Source organism: Euprymna scolopes, chromosome 21 (assembly GCF_053919585.1).
Source record: "Euprymna scolopes isolate OS-2025 chromosome 21, ASM5391958v1, whole genome shotgun sequence".
Taxonomy (NCBI): Eukaryota; Metazoa; Mollusca; class Cephalopoda; order Sepiida; family Sepiolidae; genus Euprymna; species Euprymna scolopes.
This window is the reverse complement of record NC_136502.1, coordinates 25,319,454-25,336,174: the sequence shown is the minus strand read 5'-3', so window position 1 is coordinate 25,336,174 and position 16,721 is coordinate 25,319,454. Positions and strand designations below refer to the sequence as shown.

Genomic DNA, 16,721 nt, shown 5'->3' with positions numbered 1-16,721 from the left:
ATATTTATACTTTTATGCGAAAAAACAATAAAATTTCTCAATTCAAAAACAATTTCTTTTTTATTTATTAAAAAAATTATATCACATTATGGTGTGAATGATAATGCAACTTTCTGTTTGCACACCTGTGATATTTATACCAATGTTGATACTTTCATGAAAAAGTAAAATTTATTGTGACAATAATGTTAATAAGAAAGTGAATCATTCAAATGAAATAATAATATGGGGTTCAGGGATGGGGTTAAAACATCATTGGTTACCTCAATTTCCTAGACAACAACAGAATATAGGTAATGTAAGTTATTGATAAAGAAGTGTAAAAGAGAAAACATATGCATAATACGTGTAAATTATTGAAATTGGTGAATTTTATGAAGAAAAAAAGGCATTGCATTGATTGTCTTATACTTACAAAATAATGTATAAGTAATAATTCATAAAGAAAACAGAAAATATACTTACATCAGCTGAATCTTGAAGCAATTGTGGTTTTGATGCTTGTGATGACAGCATTTGTTGAGCACTTGAGTAAGGATGGGTTTGCATTCTGGGTGTTGGTGGTTGGCTGCCTCTTCTCATATCAACTGCATCACTTGTAGGAAGAGCAACATTAGACCAAGGATTGGCTGGGTAAGGAGGACTTATCAAATGTCTCTGACCACTACTCACATATCCGCCTTCTGCTACTGGAACACTTCGAGGATTGCAACAGCGAAGGATACACACTGAGATTGAAGCTGTAATGATCACAGCTATTGTCACTGCTACAGACACAATGATAATTGCTGAAGTTAGGTGGATCTTGTTATCTTTTTTGATGTTAACAGCTTTTAACATTTCTGATGTTTTGTTGCTTACAGTCAGTGTCAAATATACAGTAGTTCTGGCTGATAGAACTGGGCTACCACTGTCCTTCACTAGAAACTCCAGCTCATATGAGCCAGCATCTTGTTGGCTTAGGACATGAGTTGAACATAACAAACCAGTGTACTGGTTGATGCTGAATATCTGTTTGCTATTGCCTCTGATTATTTCATATTTTAGAAATGCATTCTCTTGACTGTCACTGTCTGATGCCTTTATCTGGCTGATGTTCTTTGTATGATGCGGGTAATATGTTACATCCATATTATAAGGATTAACACTGGGAAATGTGAAATATGGAGCATTATCATTTTCATCTCTCACCTTAACAATCACATTCACTGTGTTATTCAATGATGGACTTCCTTTGTCTTTTACAAACACTTCAAAATTATAAGTATCTTGAAACTCATGGTCTAAAGACATAATTGAAGAGATTAATCCATTTTCAGTGATTCGAAATGGTACAAATTGTTTATTGGTGCTCACTAAAGAAAAAGACAGTTTACCTCCAAGTCCCAAGTCTGGATCTGTGGCATTGATTGTGCCAATAGGAATTTTCGATCTCTGGTTTTCATCAATGAAGAATTTAAATAATTGTTTAGAAAATACTGGTTCTACATCATTAACATCAATCACATGTACAGAAAATGTCCTTTTGCTTTGAAGAGGAGGAGATCCTTTGTCTTGACATTTGATAATTATACTGTGATGATCTTCAGTTTCCCTGTCTAAAAGAGTTTTCACTATCACTTGGTATTTCTTGGTTCCCATGTTTTGCAATTGAAATTTATCATGTTTTATTTCACAGTTCACTTCTCCATTCTGACCAGCATCCTCATCACTTACTTTCACATAAGCAATGAAACTACCAACTTTTATGTTTTCAGAAACATCAACTGTATTTTCTTTGGATGTGGAAAAAAAATTCACATTTATCAATGGAGCTTTATTTTTTTGGTCCATCATATTGACAAGAACCATTGCTAATGATCGTAAAGGTGGATTACCTCCATCTCTCGCTTCCACATATAACTCATATACTACATCTTTTTGTAGTGTATCTTTTTTATTTAAAAATAATTCTCCAGTAATTTCATTTAAATCAAATATCTTTCTTGTGCTTTCAGTTGTTTTAGCCGTAATATGATATTTTACTTTACCATTTTCTCCAGAATCTAAATCTTTAGCAAATAATATGACAACTGGTTTGGCTTCATTATGTTTGCTGTCAATAGAAACATTATAAACCTTTTTAGAAAATATTGGTGCATTATCATTTACATCTGTGATTGAAATGTGAACAGTTAATGCACTTTGTTTTGGTGGGGATCCTCCATCTTTTGCAATTACTTGAATTGTATAAGAATCCTTGTTTTCTCTGTTTAACATTCTTTCTAATTCTATACTCAGATCAGATGTTCCATCAATTTTTTTCATTGTAGATAATATGAAAGGTTCATCTTTGGTCTTTTTTAGTTCATAAGTAATTTGTGAATTAATGATTCCTACATCTTTGTCTATGGCATTTGGAATTGATCTTTTCATACCTTTACCAACTCCTTCCTCAAATTCAATAGTAATTTGTTTATCAGGAAACTCTGGCTGATGATCATTGATGTCCTGTATTATTACTTTGATTTCTAATAACTTGAAAACAGTTGTTGATTTTCTAACTGCAACATCCACCATCTGAAAACATTCCTTTTTATAAATACAAAGTGATTCTGCATCAAGTGTTTGTGCAGTGTATAGTTTTCCAGTTCTTTTTGATATTCTAAATAATGGAGAATTCGCAGTAGCTCCTTCATGAAGCAGGCTGAATCCAATGAGTTTATGGTCAGACTCAGGAATATCCTTCATCACGCCTGAATCAGCAGCAACATCACCAACATAAATATCTGGACTTTTCCCTTCTTCCACATTATATGTAAGATCTATACACTGACAACTCTTAATAATCAAGACCAACACAAATAGTTTCTTTAGCATTTTTTTTTTTGCAATAAGTTTTTTCTTTGTTTATCAAATGATGTACTGTGAATAAGTTCTGAAATGTTAAATTAAAACATTATTTAATAAAAGTATTCACTTAAATTCTTTATTTAAAACAAATATTTTGGTTTTACTAGGAACAAATGTGATACAGATAATTTATTTAAAACATAATTATTGTAAATATTTTCAAATATTAGAACACATTTATCATATTTAGTTTAGAAATATTTACTGCAACTGATACATACATTTGTGTCCATTGCTTATATGTATTTACCACAATAATTTTGAACAAAAATGACATCAATATATTGTTTAAATATTCGTTTTAAATATAAATGATATGTGGTGTCAGTATTTTATGAATACTTTTGAAAATTTTCAATTGTATATCAGAGATATAATCATACAAATATGAAACTGAAATGAAAATGCCAAAATAAATAATACAATGAGGATAAATCTAGATATTGAAAAATAAATATCCATGACTATTTCTGCAAATGTTAATAATTATTAAACTTATATAATTTTTGTGTATCTTTACAAGCATAATTAGTATAATTTTGTGGCATAGAGAATGATAGATGAAATAGTTTTCTATTTTAGATACTTCTAGAACAACAAAAAAGATGAAATACAAAGTTGGCTTTCTTTTTATTCAGTATAGCACAAACAATAAAAGCCAGTGAATACAAGAAATAACAATAAGAAAATTACCTTTGTTCTTAAATCTGTTTCCTTCAAATTTCCGTTACATTAACTGGAGTATATATGATGTTTCTATAATTCAACATTATAGTTGTACATTTTGTGTTTAAAGTTATAGCAGTCCTGAATAGTGTGCCGTCTGTGTAATGGCTGCTGCAGTTCATTTCTCTCCCTTTACCCCTCTTCCTTTCTCATAAAACGTTGTCAGTAAATAGCCTCCTTTTGGATGAAGATAACTAGTTTATATTTTTATAAATATTTTTCTTCTAAAATTTATTTCTTAACAAACTTAAGTAAAAATAAAAGTGGAAATTGACATTTATATCAATTTAATTTAAAAAAAAAAAAAACCCTCCCAAAATGCAATAGTCAAATTATTCTCTTCTTCCTTTCTACTTTGTGTTTTTCTTTCTATCTCAAGTAGCATTGACGAATAGCATTGTAACTTTAAACAGTTGAATTCCAATATTCTTAATATCTAAGTAAGTTTATAGAAGTGCAATTTAATATAATTTTATTATTTTATACATTTTTTTATAATTTAGTTTAAATGAATATATTTGAACAATTTTGGTTCTGTTTAATTTTATATACAGAGACATTATTTAATAACCTTTTTTATATTTATATAATAGGAAAAATTTTATACACTAAAAAGAATTGGTGGTAATTAAAGTATATTTATGTAATTTATTTATTTACATTTAAATTACAGATCCTCATTTCATCACACTTTAAAGCACATTAGAAAACCCATTAAAATCTGAATGCATAGATTTTATTTAAAATATCAAATATAAAACTTACTATACCTTATCATTAAATTATTATTATCCAATATTTTTATACTTATAATTACAATTTAAAATTAGTTTAAAAATAGTTAAATCATTGCATCAATCAAGTTGAAACAAAAAAACACATTTCTATAAGTGAGTAATGTAATATTTTAATAGTGTTTACTGGTTTCTCTAGGTTCATTAAATATAAAAGATGTTACAGTAATTTTTCAGTTTTATATTTTTCATTTTTAAACTAATAATAAAAATGATAAATATTGTAAACATTGATTTAAATATTTGGCACAGGAGGCAATGGCCTATTGATTGAAGTTTGACTTCCACTTGTAGAGATATTTCTTGATTGTAAATGTCTATTAGGAGGGTAACTGCTATTACTATCTGTATTAGGACTGTTTTCATTCATATAGGGTGTATAAAAGCCCCTGGCTACTATTGTAGTATCACTAGGATAGTTAACAGTCTGCCCCAACGGCCTGATTTCTGATGTTTGTTGTTGATCTGTTTGTGAAGTAGGAGGAGGAGGATTACAGTATTGGGAAGGATATACATCTGCAAGATATAAAATATTTGCAAAAAAAAACAAACAAATGAGATAACTTATAACAAAAAAACTCATATCTAATATTAACAATTGATGTGCTGATTTTTACGAGTAAATTAAAAGGGCAGGATATTTACTTCAAAATGTATCCTCCCTCCTTGCTCTCATACTTATATTTCTATTTGTTTATTCACAAATTCCTCTTAGAATTTTGGAAATTTACTCCAGAATTATATATATACTCTGAAAGTATTTTACCATGAGTACTTGGATAAGTGTATTTCATTTTGATAAAAGGGGTACAACATTGTCATGGGGTCTTCATCCGTACTTGATTTTCAAAGGAGAAAAAAAAACAACAAAAAAAAAATGTTACTTTATTTTAGTATATTTATAACATAGAAATTATCCAAGTTAACAAAATAACAATAGCAGTGTTGAAAGGTAAAAAGTTAGTGATAGTACACATGGTTGTTGATCGATTATGAGAAATGGTGATTGTGCCCCAAGGAGATTAAAGACTATTAATTTGCTGAAATGCATTTCAATTAATATTTTTCTTACACATTCTCTCATTCAATCAATGTTGTGTATATCCTTATATCATCCCCAAAAGTTAAATATTATAAAATGTAAAACATAAAAATAAAAAAAGTTAATATGGTGCTATGTGCTGGGTTCAAAAGGCATACAGTGCCTATTTTAACCCTTGACAAGCCTGGGTTTACTGCTTATATATATATATATATATATATATATATATATATATATATATATTAATAACATGAAAATCAAAATCGAATCTGATTCTACACTTAGTCAATGTACGGGAAACCCCTTCTATACTAAGCCCATTAATTTTTGCGTACTTCCAGAGTGCTCCTTTTTGGGGAGCTAGTTTTCTCCCACATTAAAACGACCTTGTGTCACATTTTGCTTTTGTCGGAAAGCAAATAAATATCAATAAATGTAGGTAAACGTTGTAAAGGAAAATAATCATATTCTGTCTTCCAAACAAAAGTGAATAATAATCATTAAGTGTATAAATGTTTTTAGATTAATTCATGCATGATTTCTAAGTTTGAAATATTTAATAATGCTTATAAACTCTGTTGTTCAGAATGAGCAAGATGGTTGGCAATAACAATGACAAAACCATATTCTTGAATAAAAATTTCGTTTGCATTTTTATTTTTCTGACTGTTTAAGTGAAATCGTTCATTAATATTTAAGATATTACACGAAATTCAGTATTACCGATATACACATTTGCAAAATATGCAAATTACCTGATACAACTTCTGCCGGTCTTGTGTTTGCATGATTCCACCCTTGTCTGTCATCATGGTTAGAAGATTTTATTGAACTTCTACTGGAATATTCTTGTATTCTTCCTGTCCTCTTGTCTTTTCTGTTACCATTAGATGGCAGTGCTACATCTTGAACATACATCTAAATAAAACAATATTCATAATATAATAAAAACAGTATAAAATATATAAAATATAACACAAAATATTCATAATCATAGATTTTTCAAAGTAAAAATGCAATATATTATGTACTAAAATAAAATTACATGCTAAAATACCGGATATTTACTTTTATATAACTTGTGTATTGATGCTAACAATTATGTTTTGTTCTTTTATTTTTCAAATTTTTAAAACTCTTTCAAAAGTTTAATGCTAAACCCATTTAAAAAGGTAACAACCATGTAAATAATTTTTTTTTAATCTTGTAAACTAATAACAAAACCAATTCCATAGTTTTGAATTATTTTAAAAATGTTTTAGCTTTTTCTTTATGGAACTTTATGTAAAATCTTTTTTAGAAGTTATCTTTAAAATGTGTAAAAAATTATTTTACTTTCTACCATGTTTGTTTGTTTCATAAAACCATATGACATTTATTTTTCTAATTTTATTTATTTAGAACATTCAAAAGCATGTACTATTTAATTGAACTAGTTATAAAAATTAATCTTAAATAAAAAAATTATTTGTTGAAAAAATATTATCATAACCGACCAGGTATAAAATATCATAGATTTCTGAATGAAACAGATAATATAGACCTTGTCATTGATAAAGTTTTAGGAAAGAATTACAAAGAAACTAAGTCGAAGTTCAAACAAATATAACATTATTACAGGCTTAATACATGAAAATATAGCAGAATGCAATAAAAATATTTAAAAAAATATCAATTATATATTTTTCATTTTATCCTTACATCATTGAGAGGTTTTGTCTATCAGTCAATCAATTTAGTGTTTTGCTTAAGTTTGAATTAGCATTTTCGTTTCTAAATGTGTACATTAAATAGAAACATCTCAAGAATATATACATTTTTCTTACTTTAGCGAACATTATATTAGATTATTTTTCAAAACTGTTTATCTGAAATTATCTTGAAAATATAATAGTACAATAGTTAAAAGTCACGTTTCATGTTTTAATCCATTTTACTGAAATAAAATTTTTGCTAAAATGTTCTTCAATCTTTCTTTTTAATTGATAACAAAAGGTTTTGTAGATCAAAATCAATTTTTATCCCAATTTATGCACATGTTTATTTTGTATTGGTTTATTTTTTGATAAGTTTTTATAAATAAAATAAGTATTACTAATTGTTTTAATATGGTTGAAACATATCTTTAATTGTAAATAAATTTCCGTTTTGAAATTATAAATTTAATATTAAACTTACTATAATCATAACATATTCTCAGCGTTTGAGTCAGATTTCTCATCTCTCGTTATTAATGTTTTAAGTTTGAATTGATCCTTAGGATTTCATATCTGCAGAAATGTTTTCAATATTTCAATTAATTAGGTTTTATAAAGGAAACATAAATACATACTTATACATATTTAATTTAATTGTAATAAATTAATTGTCTAGAATAAACATAATTTCACACAAAAAAAAAATCATCAAATAAATTGTATATACAATTTATTTGATATTACAGAGAAAATATACATATAGTAGCAAAAACTACTTGACATTTGGTTGGTGTCAAATATGTTTAAATGAATAATAACTTTATTGATGTATAGTGTAAATGCAAATGCTGGCATGATTTCAGAACAGATACTACATTACCCACTCTTCAGAAAAAGAAGCTAGTTTTGTAGCATAAATAATGACTTTTCTTACTCAGAGAAATGTCCCTGTGAAGCGAGTTGGTTACATACTGACCAATCAGTTTGTAAAACACATTTATTTCATCAGTTTCAAGAATTATTACTAAAGCCCCTATGGGAACCATGGTTAGTTCTCAAAGAGATCATTGAAAGCAATGAGAAAAGATACCCTCTTTCTCTTTTCTGTCCCTATTCATTGGACACTCAAACACTAACTTTGTGTGAAAATAACTGCTCTCACAGACTTTTAACAACCCATTTAGACATTGTCCACTTATACCAAATAGAGTAGGTAATTGAATAAACTCTTTCATTGTTGTTATAAAATGTTTTGCTATTCTTTTCATGTGGCAGTTTTCATTAATTAAACATAGGAGTTGGTCTTAATAACCACTGATAAAATTAGCACTTATAGTGCCTGGGAAGATGGTCTTGTTAGAACAATGCAGATATTAGATTACCACCTCTGCCGAGGAGGATGTAACACCTGGGAAATTCTCACCACTTTCTTAAAAAAAGAGTAGATAATTCCATGAATACTGATCTTATAATATTCCACTTAAATCAAGATTTGTTTTTTTTTTTTTTAAATTTTTTCATTCATTTAAAATGCCTAGTCACAAAAACATTTTTATGATTTCTTGCCTTTTGATTAAGATCAAAGTGTAATAATATTGTATTGAACAATTCAATAATCAATTTTACTGGACATATTTATAATACAGGGTGAACCGATAAAATCGTCGCCCTAGAAAAGATGACATAATTCCATTGCTGTTTGATGAAAACCAATTTTCTTTTGTTGTTGCAAACCACTTACTAGTTGGCCAGTTGTATACAAATCTCAAGAGTAATAGGAGTCTTCTATCATGTCTGAACGTGACACAATATTCAACGAGCGAGATCAGAGATATGCCACTGTACAACTCATGCTCTTTACTGATCCAGGTTATGACAACAGGACTATTGCCAGCACCTTCAAAATGCATCGCTGGATTGCCACGAATAACAGGCACATTCTCAGGGTGATGAAAACAAAGTTTCTGGCCACAGTTATCTTTGATGTGGTTTCAAGTAAGGCCAAATCATGTCACCTCACAGCTTCCTTCGATCAGCTTGAAAGTCAACACCAAAGTGTACCTAGATGTTCTGAAGAATGTGGTGATCCCCTGGGTAAGGCAGCAGGACTCAGTGCCATCCCACAAGTCCAAAGTAGTCTTTGTACCCTTCTTTCACTACCTCTCACCTCCTTCTCGAATCTGAACCCACTAGACTACATTTGGTCATACGTTGAAAACATCAGCAACATGACCCCCCACAACACCAAAGCCAGCCTGATCACTGTCATCCGCCGAGTATTCGCCAAGCTCCTACTGGCGCTTGTAGAAAAGCATGTTCCCACTTCCAGACCCATATCAAGGCAGTGATTGAGGCTGAAGGCGACTACATTGAATAGTTGGCAGCTCTACTACATAATCAAGTTATCTGAATTGATTTTTTTAATAAAAATTTTAAAATAAACCTGTGGTGTTGTTTTCTTTAGGGCGACACTTTTACTGTACTTGTGGCATGAACTTATTGCAATTATCTGTGTTTCTTTGTTATTTACAACCTGTCAAAATCCAATCATGAAAAAATGTTTTCTTTTGTTTTGCAGTATTTTCTGTGTATGTTGTAGACAAAAAAGTATTCAGTCTTTTTATTGATTCTAAATACGGTATTATTAAGGACATTTTGTTCTTGAGAAAAAGATAAGATTTGCCTATATGAACATTCAGTTACAGAGAGAGAAAAAGATAAATATGGCTGCAGAAACAGATATTACATTAATTCTATCAAAAACAAAGAAATTGCATGGATTTTCTATATCTATAGAATAAATAGGAATTTATAAATAAAAGATAAAAATTTCTATAAGAATTCTAAAACGATTCTAAAACTATAACAGTTTATCAAATTTGCAAATATAAAAATCTAAAACTACAAGTTAATGAACCTACCTCAGATGAATCGTTAAGCAATTGGGGTTTTGTTGTTTGAGAAGACAGCATTTGTTGAGCACTTGAGTAAGGATGGGTTTGCATTCTGGGTGTTGGTGGTTGACTGCTTCTTCTCATATCAACTGCATCACTTGTAGGAAGAGCAACATTGGACCAAGGATTTGCTGGGTAAGGAGGACTTATCAAATGTCTCTGACCACTACTCACATATCCGCTTTCTGCTACTGGAACACTTCGAGGATTGCAACAGCGAAGGATACACACTGAGATTGAAGCTGTAATGATCACAGCTATTGTCACTGCTACAGACACAATGATAATTGCTGAAGTCAGGTGAATCTTGTTATCTTTTTTGATGTTAACAGCATTTAGCATTTCTGATGTCTTGTTGCTTACAGTCAGTGTCAAATATACAGTAGTTCTGGCTGATAGAACTGGGCTACCACTGTCCTTCACTAGAAACTCCAGCTCATATGAGCCAGCATCTTGTTGGCTTAGGACATGAGTTGAACATAACAAACCAGTGTACTGGTTGATGCTGAATATCTGTTTGCTATTGCCTCTGATTATTTCATATTTTAGAAATGCATTCTCTTGACTGTCACTGTCTGATGCCTTTATCTGGCTGATGTTCTTTGTATGATGCGGGTAATATGTTACATCCATATTATAAGGATTAACACTGGGAAATGTGAAATATGGAGCATTATCATTTTCATCTCTCACCTTAACAATCACATTCACTGTGTTATTCAATGATGGACTTCCTTTGTCTTTTACAAACACTTCAAAATTATAAATATCTTGAAACTCATGGTCTAAAGACATAATTGAAGAGATTAATCCATTTTCAGTGATTCGAAATGGTACAAATTGTTTATTGGTGCTCACTAAAGAAAAAGACAGTTTACCTCCAAGTCCCAAGTCTGGATCTGTGGCATTGATTGTGCCAATAGGAATTTTCGATCTCTGGTTTTCATCAATGAAGAATTTAAATAATTGTTTAGAAAACACTGGTTGTACATCATTAACATCAATCACATGTACAGAAAATGTCCTTTTGCTTTGAAGAGGAGGAGATCCTTTGTCTTGACATTTGATAATTATACTGTGATGATCTTCAATTTCCCTGTCTAAAAGAGTTTTCACTATCACTTGGTATTTCTTGGTTCCCATGTTTTGCAATTGAAATTTATCATGTTTTATTTCACAGTTCACCTCTCCATTCTGACCAGCATCCTCATCACTTACTTTTACATAAGCAATGAAACTACCAACTTTTATGTTTTCAGAAACATCAACTGTATTTTCTCTGGATGTGGAAAAAAAGTTCACATCTATTAATGGAGCTTTATTTTGCTGGTTCATAACATTTACAAAAACCATTGCTAATGATCGTAAAGGTGGATTACCTCCATCTCTCGCTTCTACATATAATTCATATATTACTTCCTTATTTAATATGTCTTTTTTATGTAGAAATAATTCTCCAGTAATTTCATTTAAATCAAAAATCTTTCTTGTACTTTCAGTTGTTTTTGCCGTAATATGATATTTTACTTTGCCATTTTCTCCAGAATCTAAATCTTTAGCAAATAATATGACAACTGGTTTGGCTTCATTATGTTTGCTGTCAATAGAAACATTATAAACCTTTTTAGAAAATATTGGTTTATTATCATTTACATCTGTGATTGAAATGTGAACAGTCAATACACTTTGTTTTGGTGGTGATCCTCCATCTTTTGCAATTACTTGAATTTTATATGAGTCTTTGACTTCTCTGTTTAACATTCTTTCTAATTCTATACTCAGATCAGATGTTCCATCAATTTTTTTCATTGTAGACAATATGAAAGGTTCATCTTTGGTCTTTTTTAGTTCATAAGTAATTTGTGAATTAGTGATTCCTACATCTTTGTCTATGGCATTTGGAATTGATCTTTTCATACCTTTACCATCTCCTTCTTCAAATTCAATAGTAATTTGTTTATCAGGAAACTCTGGCTGATGATCATTGATGTCCTGTATTATTACTTTTATTTCTAATAACTTGAAAACAGTTGTTGATTTTCTAACTGCAACATCAACCATCTGAAAACATTCTTTTTTATAAATACAAAGAGATTCTGCATCTAATGTTTGTGCAGTGTATAGTTTTCCAGTCCCTTTCGATATTCTAAATAATGGAGAATTCGCAGTAGCCCCTTTATGAAGAAGGCTGAATCCGATTAGTTTATGGTCAGACTCAGCAATATCCTTCATCACATGTGAATCAGCAGCAACATCACCAACATAAATATCTGGACTTTTCCCTTCTTCCACATTGTATGTAAGATCTGTACACATACAAGCTTTTATGATCCAAACCAGCAGAAATATTTTGTTTAGCATCCTTTTCGATAATAAAGCTGTTTAGTTGATGTACTGGGAATATTTTCTGAAATGTTAAATTAAAACCTTGTTTTAAGAAAGTAAAATTTTCTTATATATTTATTTAAAGATGAGCAAAAATGATATAAATTCCTATATAAAAAATAATTGTAAATACTTCCGGCATGCTTTTGAGATTATATTTACTCATGATAATGATTAATGTAAATGATATATATGTTCTTTTTTGTTTTTTTTTTGTTATTTTTGGTTTTATGCAATTAAAACACTACACTCAATTCCTTTTAAAAAAATGTATTAATAATTTTTTAAATATTATTTTACACATGATTTGGTTTAAGTATTTTAAAAATACTTTTGAAAAGCATTATCCATAAATGTTTATTTAGATTAAATTAAAATGTTAAAATTTATATGGATGATCATTGATGATATAAAAAACAAAATGAAAGTTCATTAGAAGAAAATGAAAAACAAAACAACATAGATAAAGAATTTTTCCGATTTGTAAACACTTTAATTTAAATGAGTATCCAAAAATAATTCTGGATATTAAGAATCTGCTTACAAAATGTGATTATCCTATTTTCTTTAAATTAAACAATAAAAGAGTAAATATATCAAATCCAGACATTAATAAAAGCTTATTTTGATTGATTACAAAAAAAAAATATTTTGCCAATATCATATTATGTAAAACAATATTTTGCAATGGCTTAAAGTATTTAAATGCATCATCTTTTGTAAAGATATGGCATTTAACTCGTTTTGCATTCAAATTCTTCAAATATCAATAATCATCAAAATTACATAATCTTTAGAAACATTTATAAAGTTGTGATATTTTTATAGAGAATGATAAAGAATTATGAAATCTTATTACTTTTAGATATTTCAAACAATGATTAAAACAACAAAAAAGATGAAATACAAAGTTGGCTTTCTTTTTATTCAGTATAGCACAAATAGTAAAAGCCAGTGAATACAAGAAATAACAATAAGAAAATTACCTTTGTTCTTAAATCTGTTTCCTTCAAATTTCAGTTACATTAACTGGAGTATATGTGATGTTTCTATAATTCAACATTATAGTTGTACATTTTGTGTTTAAAGTTACAGCAGTCCTGAATAGTATGCCGTCTGTATAATGGCTGCTGCAGTTCATTTCTCTCATTTCCTACTCCACCTCCCTCATTAAACGTTACCAGTAAATAGCCTCTTTTTGGATGAACATAACTGATTTATATTTTTGGAAATATTTTTCTATTTACATTTATTTCTGAATACGCATTAGTATAATTATAGACAATAATTGACACTAATATCAATTATTTGAAATTATTTAAAAAAATTAAAATAGATTCCCAAAATGCAATAGTCAAAACAGTCTATTCTTCCTTTCTGCTTTGTGTTTTTCTTTCTATCTCAAGTAGCATTGGAGAATAACATTGTAACTTTTAATATTTTAATACTGATATATGCTTAATAACTGAGTAGGTTTAGAGCAGTATAATTTTATATAATTATTTATTTAGTACTTAATAAGTATTTTGATAATTTAAAATAAGTATAAAATAATACTTTTACACAGTTTAAGTTCTGTTTAATTTTATATAAAGAAATACTTTTAATTAACTATACATTTATGAAAAATATTAATTAATGTGTATTTAAATAAAATAAATTCAGTTAATAATGCTTTTAAATCTATCAAAAAAATTAATTAAAATATATAAATCAAGTGAAGTCGTATATTCTTTCCCAAGTTTAAAATATAGAATTTCAACATTTCTTATATTAAAATCACCATTTCAAGTGTTTTTCTAAATACTCAAATGTATGAAGTTGAGATTAACAAATAAAACTAATTTCTGAGTGAGTTACATAATATTTTAATGGTGTTTATTAAATCTTGTTAATTCATTAACTATTAAAAATGTTGCAGTTATTTTTCGTTTTCATGTTTTCAAGTTCCTAAACTAACAATAAGAATGATAAAATATTTCTATGGATTTCATTTAGATGTTTGGTACAGGAGGTAATGGTCTATTGATTGAAGTTTGACTTCCACTTGTAGAGATATTTCTTGATTGTAAATGTCTATTAGAAGGGTAACTGCTATTACTATCTGAATTAGGACTGTTTTCATTCATATAGGGTGTATAAAAGCCCCTGGCTACTATTGTAGTATCACTAGGATAGTTAACAGTCTGTCCCAACAGTCTGATTTCTGATGTTTGTTGTTGATCTGTTTGTGAAGTAGGAGGAGGAGGATTACAGTATTGAGAAGGATATACATCTGCAAGATATAAAATAAAAATTAATTAACTATAAAAATGAGAAAAGCGATCGTATTTAACAAGTAAAACATTTATGCCCTTAACCACTACTTGAATAAACATTTTTTGTAAGTTCTGGTTGAATTGGGGGAGAATAACTCAAGTATTGTGAAATATTGCTTTTTTAAACCATTTGTTTAGAGGTGGTATATATATTTTATCTTCCTGAGATTTCCTGTTATCATCAGTAATTGAATCATGTAAATAATTATTAATCAGAAAATTGGGTAAATTTAATAACATTCTGTCACAAAATATTAACAACTCATTTTCTGGAAAATCTATGATAGTGTGGTGAACAATAGGCAGTCCACAGTTTCTTCACTATCTAATCACCATTAAATTATTTCCATGGCAATAGACGAGGTTTGCCATCAACTTCACCTTGGATTCTGCAGACAACCCCCTCCTTAATTTTCACTATTGACAGAAACTGTACTAGATGATCTGATTATCATCCATTCTCATATTCTGGCTACATAAAAACCTCAACATCTACAAAAGCATGTGGACCAGATCATATCCTTGCTATTTGTAATAGAAAAAAATGCTCTTGACTACTATCCTCTTCAAACTCTATAATAAATGCTTTGTAGAATCTTGCTTCTTTGATAACTAAAAATGTGTTACCATTCAAGAATTCTGGTGATAGAACTGACCTGCAAAATATCACTCCATAAGTCTGCTCTCATTCTTTGCTAAAATGTTTGTATCATTAATCAATCTAGTGGTAGTTCATCACCTCAAAAATGCTGCATTTTTTCTGTCCAATAGTATGGATTTAGTGCATGTAAAATGCAAAACTTTTTTTCTGATCAACAATCCCATTTTACTGCAGATATCCCAATAATCATTACTGAACATATATACCACACACTAGATAATTATGTGAAATTAGAGTGGTATTGTTAGATATCTCCAAATCCTTTGACAATATTTGGCATGAAAGTCTTCTTAGGAAAATCAATTTGTACAGCACTATTAGACAAATATTAAGTACTAGCAGGACCTGTGTACCGGCGTTGCCTGGTGGAAATATGACACAAAACCAAAATAGCTACAGTTACTCTCCTCACTGAAAATGAAAGAACCTTTGATTATCTAGTGCATTATCATATGTAAATCACATAAATTACTGGTTATTGATCAACAGATAAAAAATATTAACACAGAACACAGGTAGATGGAGGTAGTTGCTAGTGGTAGTTATTTTCAACTCCAGAAAATTCTGGCCACTGGTGGCAGAATGAAAGCACCTGGATTCCACTGTCTTGCATTGTCTGGCAGTGGCAGTTAATGGAATCTGCTGGCTGTCATAGTTGGTGATTAGTATTGTTTTAGGGTAGTTACTTGCCTTTACATCTGTCACTATGGTGCATGGCAATCAGTATCGTGCACTGTCATCTAGTGGCGGTTATGACTTATTATCTGGGGTAACTGGGGGATAGTGATCTTTTTAGGTGGTTACTGTTAGTTAATAGTACAGGCAGGCCCTGGTGGGCATTGTTAATTATTGCTGTATTGAGGTGGTTACTTGTGAGCACTGGCTGCCTTAACAACTTTTTGTCACGGGCATCACGTGTTGGTAAATGGCAGCCATAATGTTAGTATTTCAGCATAGTCTGTATTCTGTATGAGTACCCATGTGTAAAATGGTAAGGGCCTGAATGTGATCCGGCATGTTTATTTATGCACAATTTGTAAAAGTATATGGTCTCTAAAAAAAACTATTAAATATAAAAGTTATTTTGAGATATTTCTTGATATGCCCAATTATGTTCTGTTAATGAAGGTGAAAACCACCACAAGCTATAGTGGCAATCTCGAATCCTTACTGATAGTATGTTATGCATGTATGTTTTAGAAAAAATCGAAAGAAATTTTGAAGCATTTAAATTGGCGAATCAAAATGTATA

At 29.4% G+C, this 16,721-nt stretch overlaps 3 protein-coding genes across 3 annotated transcripts in view; all 3 read right to left on the bottom strand.

Moving 5' to 3' along the window:
* Positions 1–3,926, bottom strand: part of LOC145242927 (protocadherin beta-2-like) — a 12,699-nt gene extending 8,773 nt beyond the window's left edge. Inside the window, exons 1-2 of the mRNA XM_080106037.1 lie at positions 3,586–3,926; positions 466–2,917 (exon numbers count right to left, since the gene is read on the bottom strand). Of these exons, the coding sequence (XP_079962163.1) occupies positions 466–2,859 (2,394 nt within the window). The 5' untranslated portion in view covers positions 2,860–2,917; positions 3,586–3,926. The remainder of the gene's footprint in view (positions 1–465; positions 2,918–3,585) is intronic.
* Positions 1–16,721, bottom strand: part of LOC145242747 (protocadherin beta-15-like) — a 45,294-nt gene that overhangs the window by 19,594 nt on the left and 8,979 nt on the right. Inside the window, exon 4 of the mRNA XM_080105889.1 lies at positions 14,500–14,765. Within this exon, the coding sequence (XP_079962015.1) occupies positions 14,500–14,765 (266 nt within the window). The remainder of the gene's footprint in view (positions 1–14,499; positions 14,766–16,721) is intronic.
* LOC145242925 (protocadherin beta-2-like) lies at positions 4,521–13,645 on the bottom strand. The gene is made up of 4 exons (XM_080106035.1): positions 13,477–13,645; positions 10,073–12,512; positions 6,210–6,372; positions 4,521–4,928 (listed from the first exon to the last, which is right to left on the bottom strand). The coding sequence occupies exons 2-4, from the start codon at positions 12,464–12,466 to the stop codon at positions 4,648–4,650; spliced, it is 2,838 nt and encodes a 945-aa protein (XP_079962161.1). The 5' UTR covers positions 12,467–12,512; positions 13,477–13,645; the 3' UTR covers positions 4,521–4,647.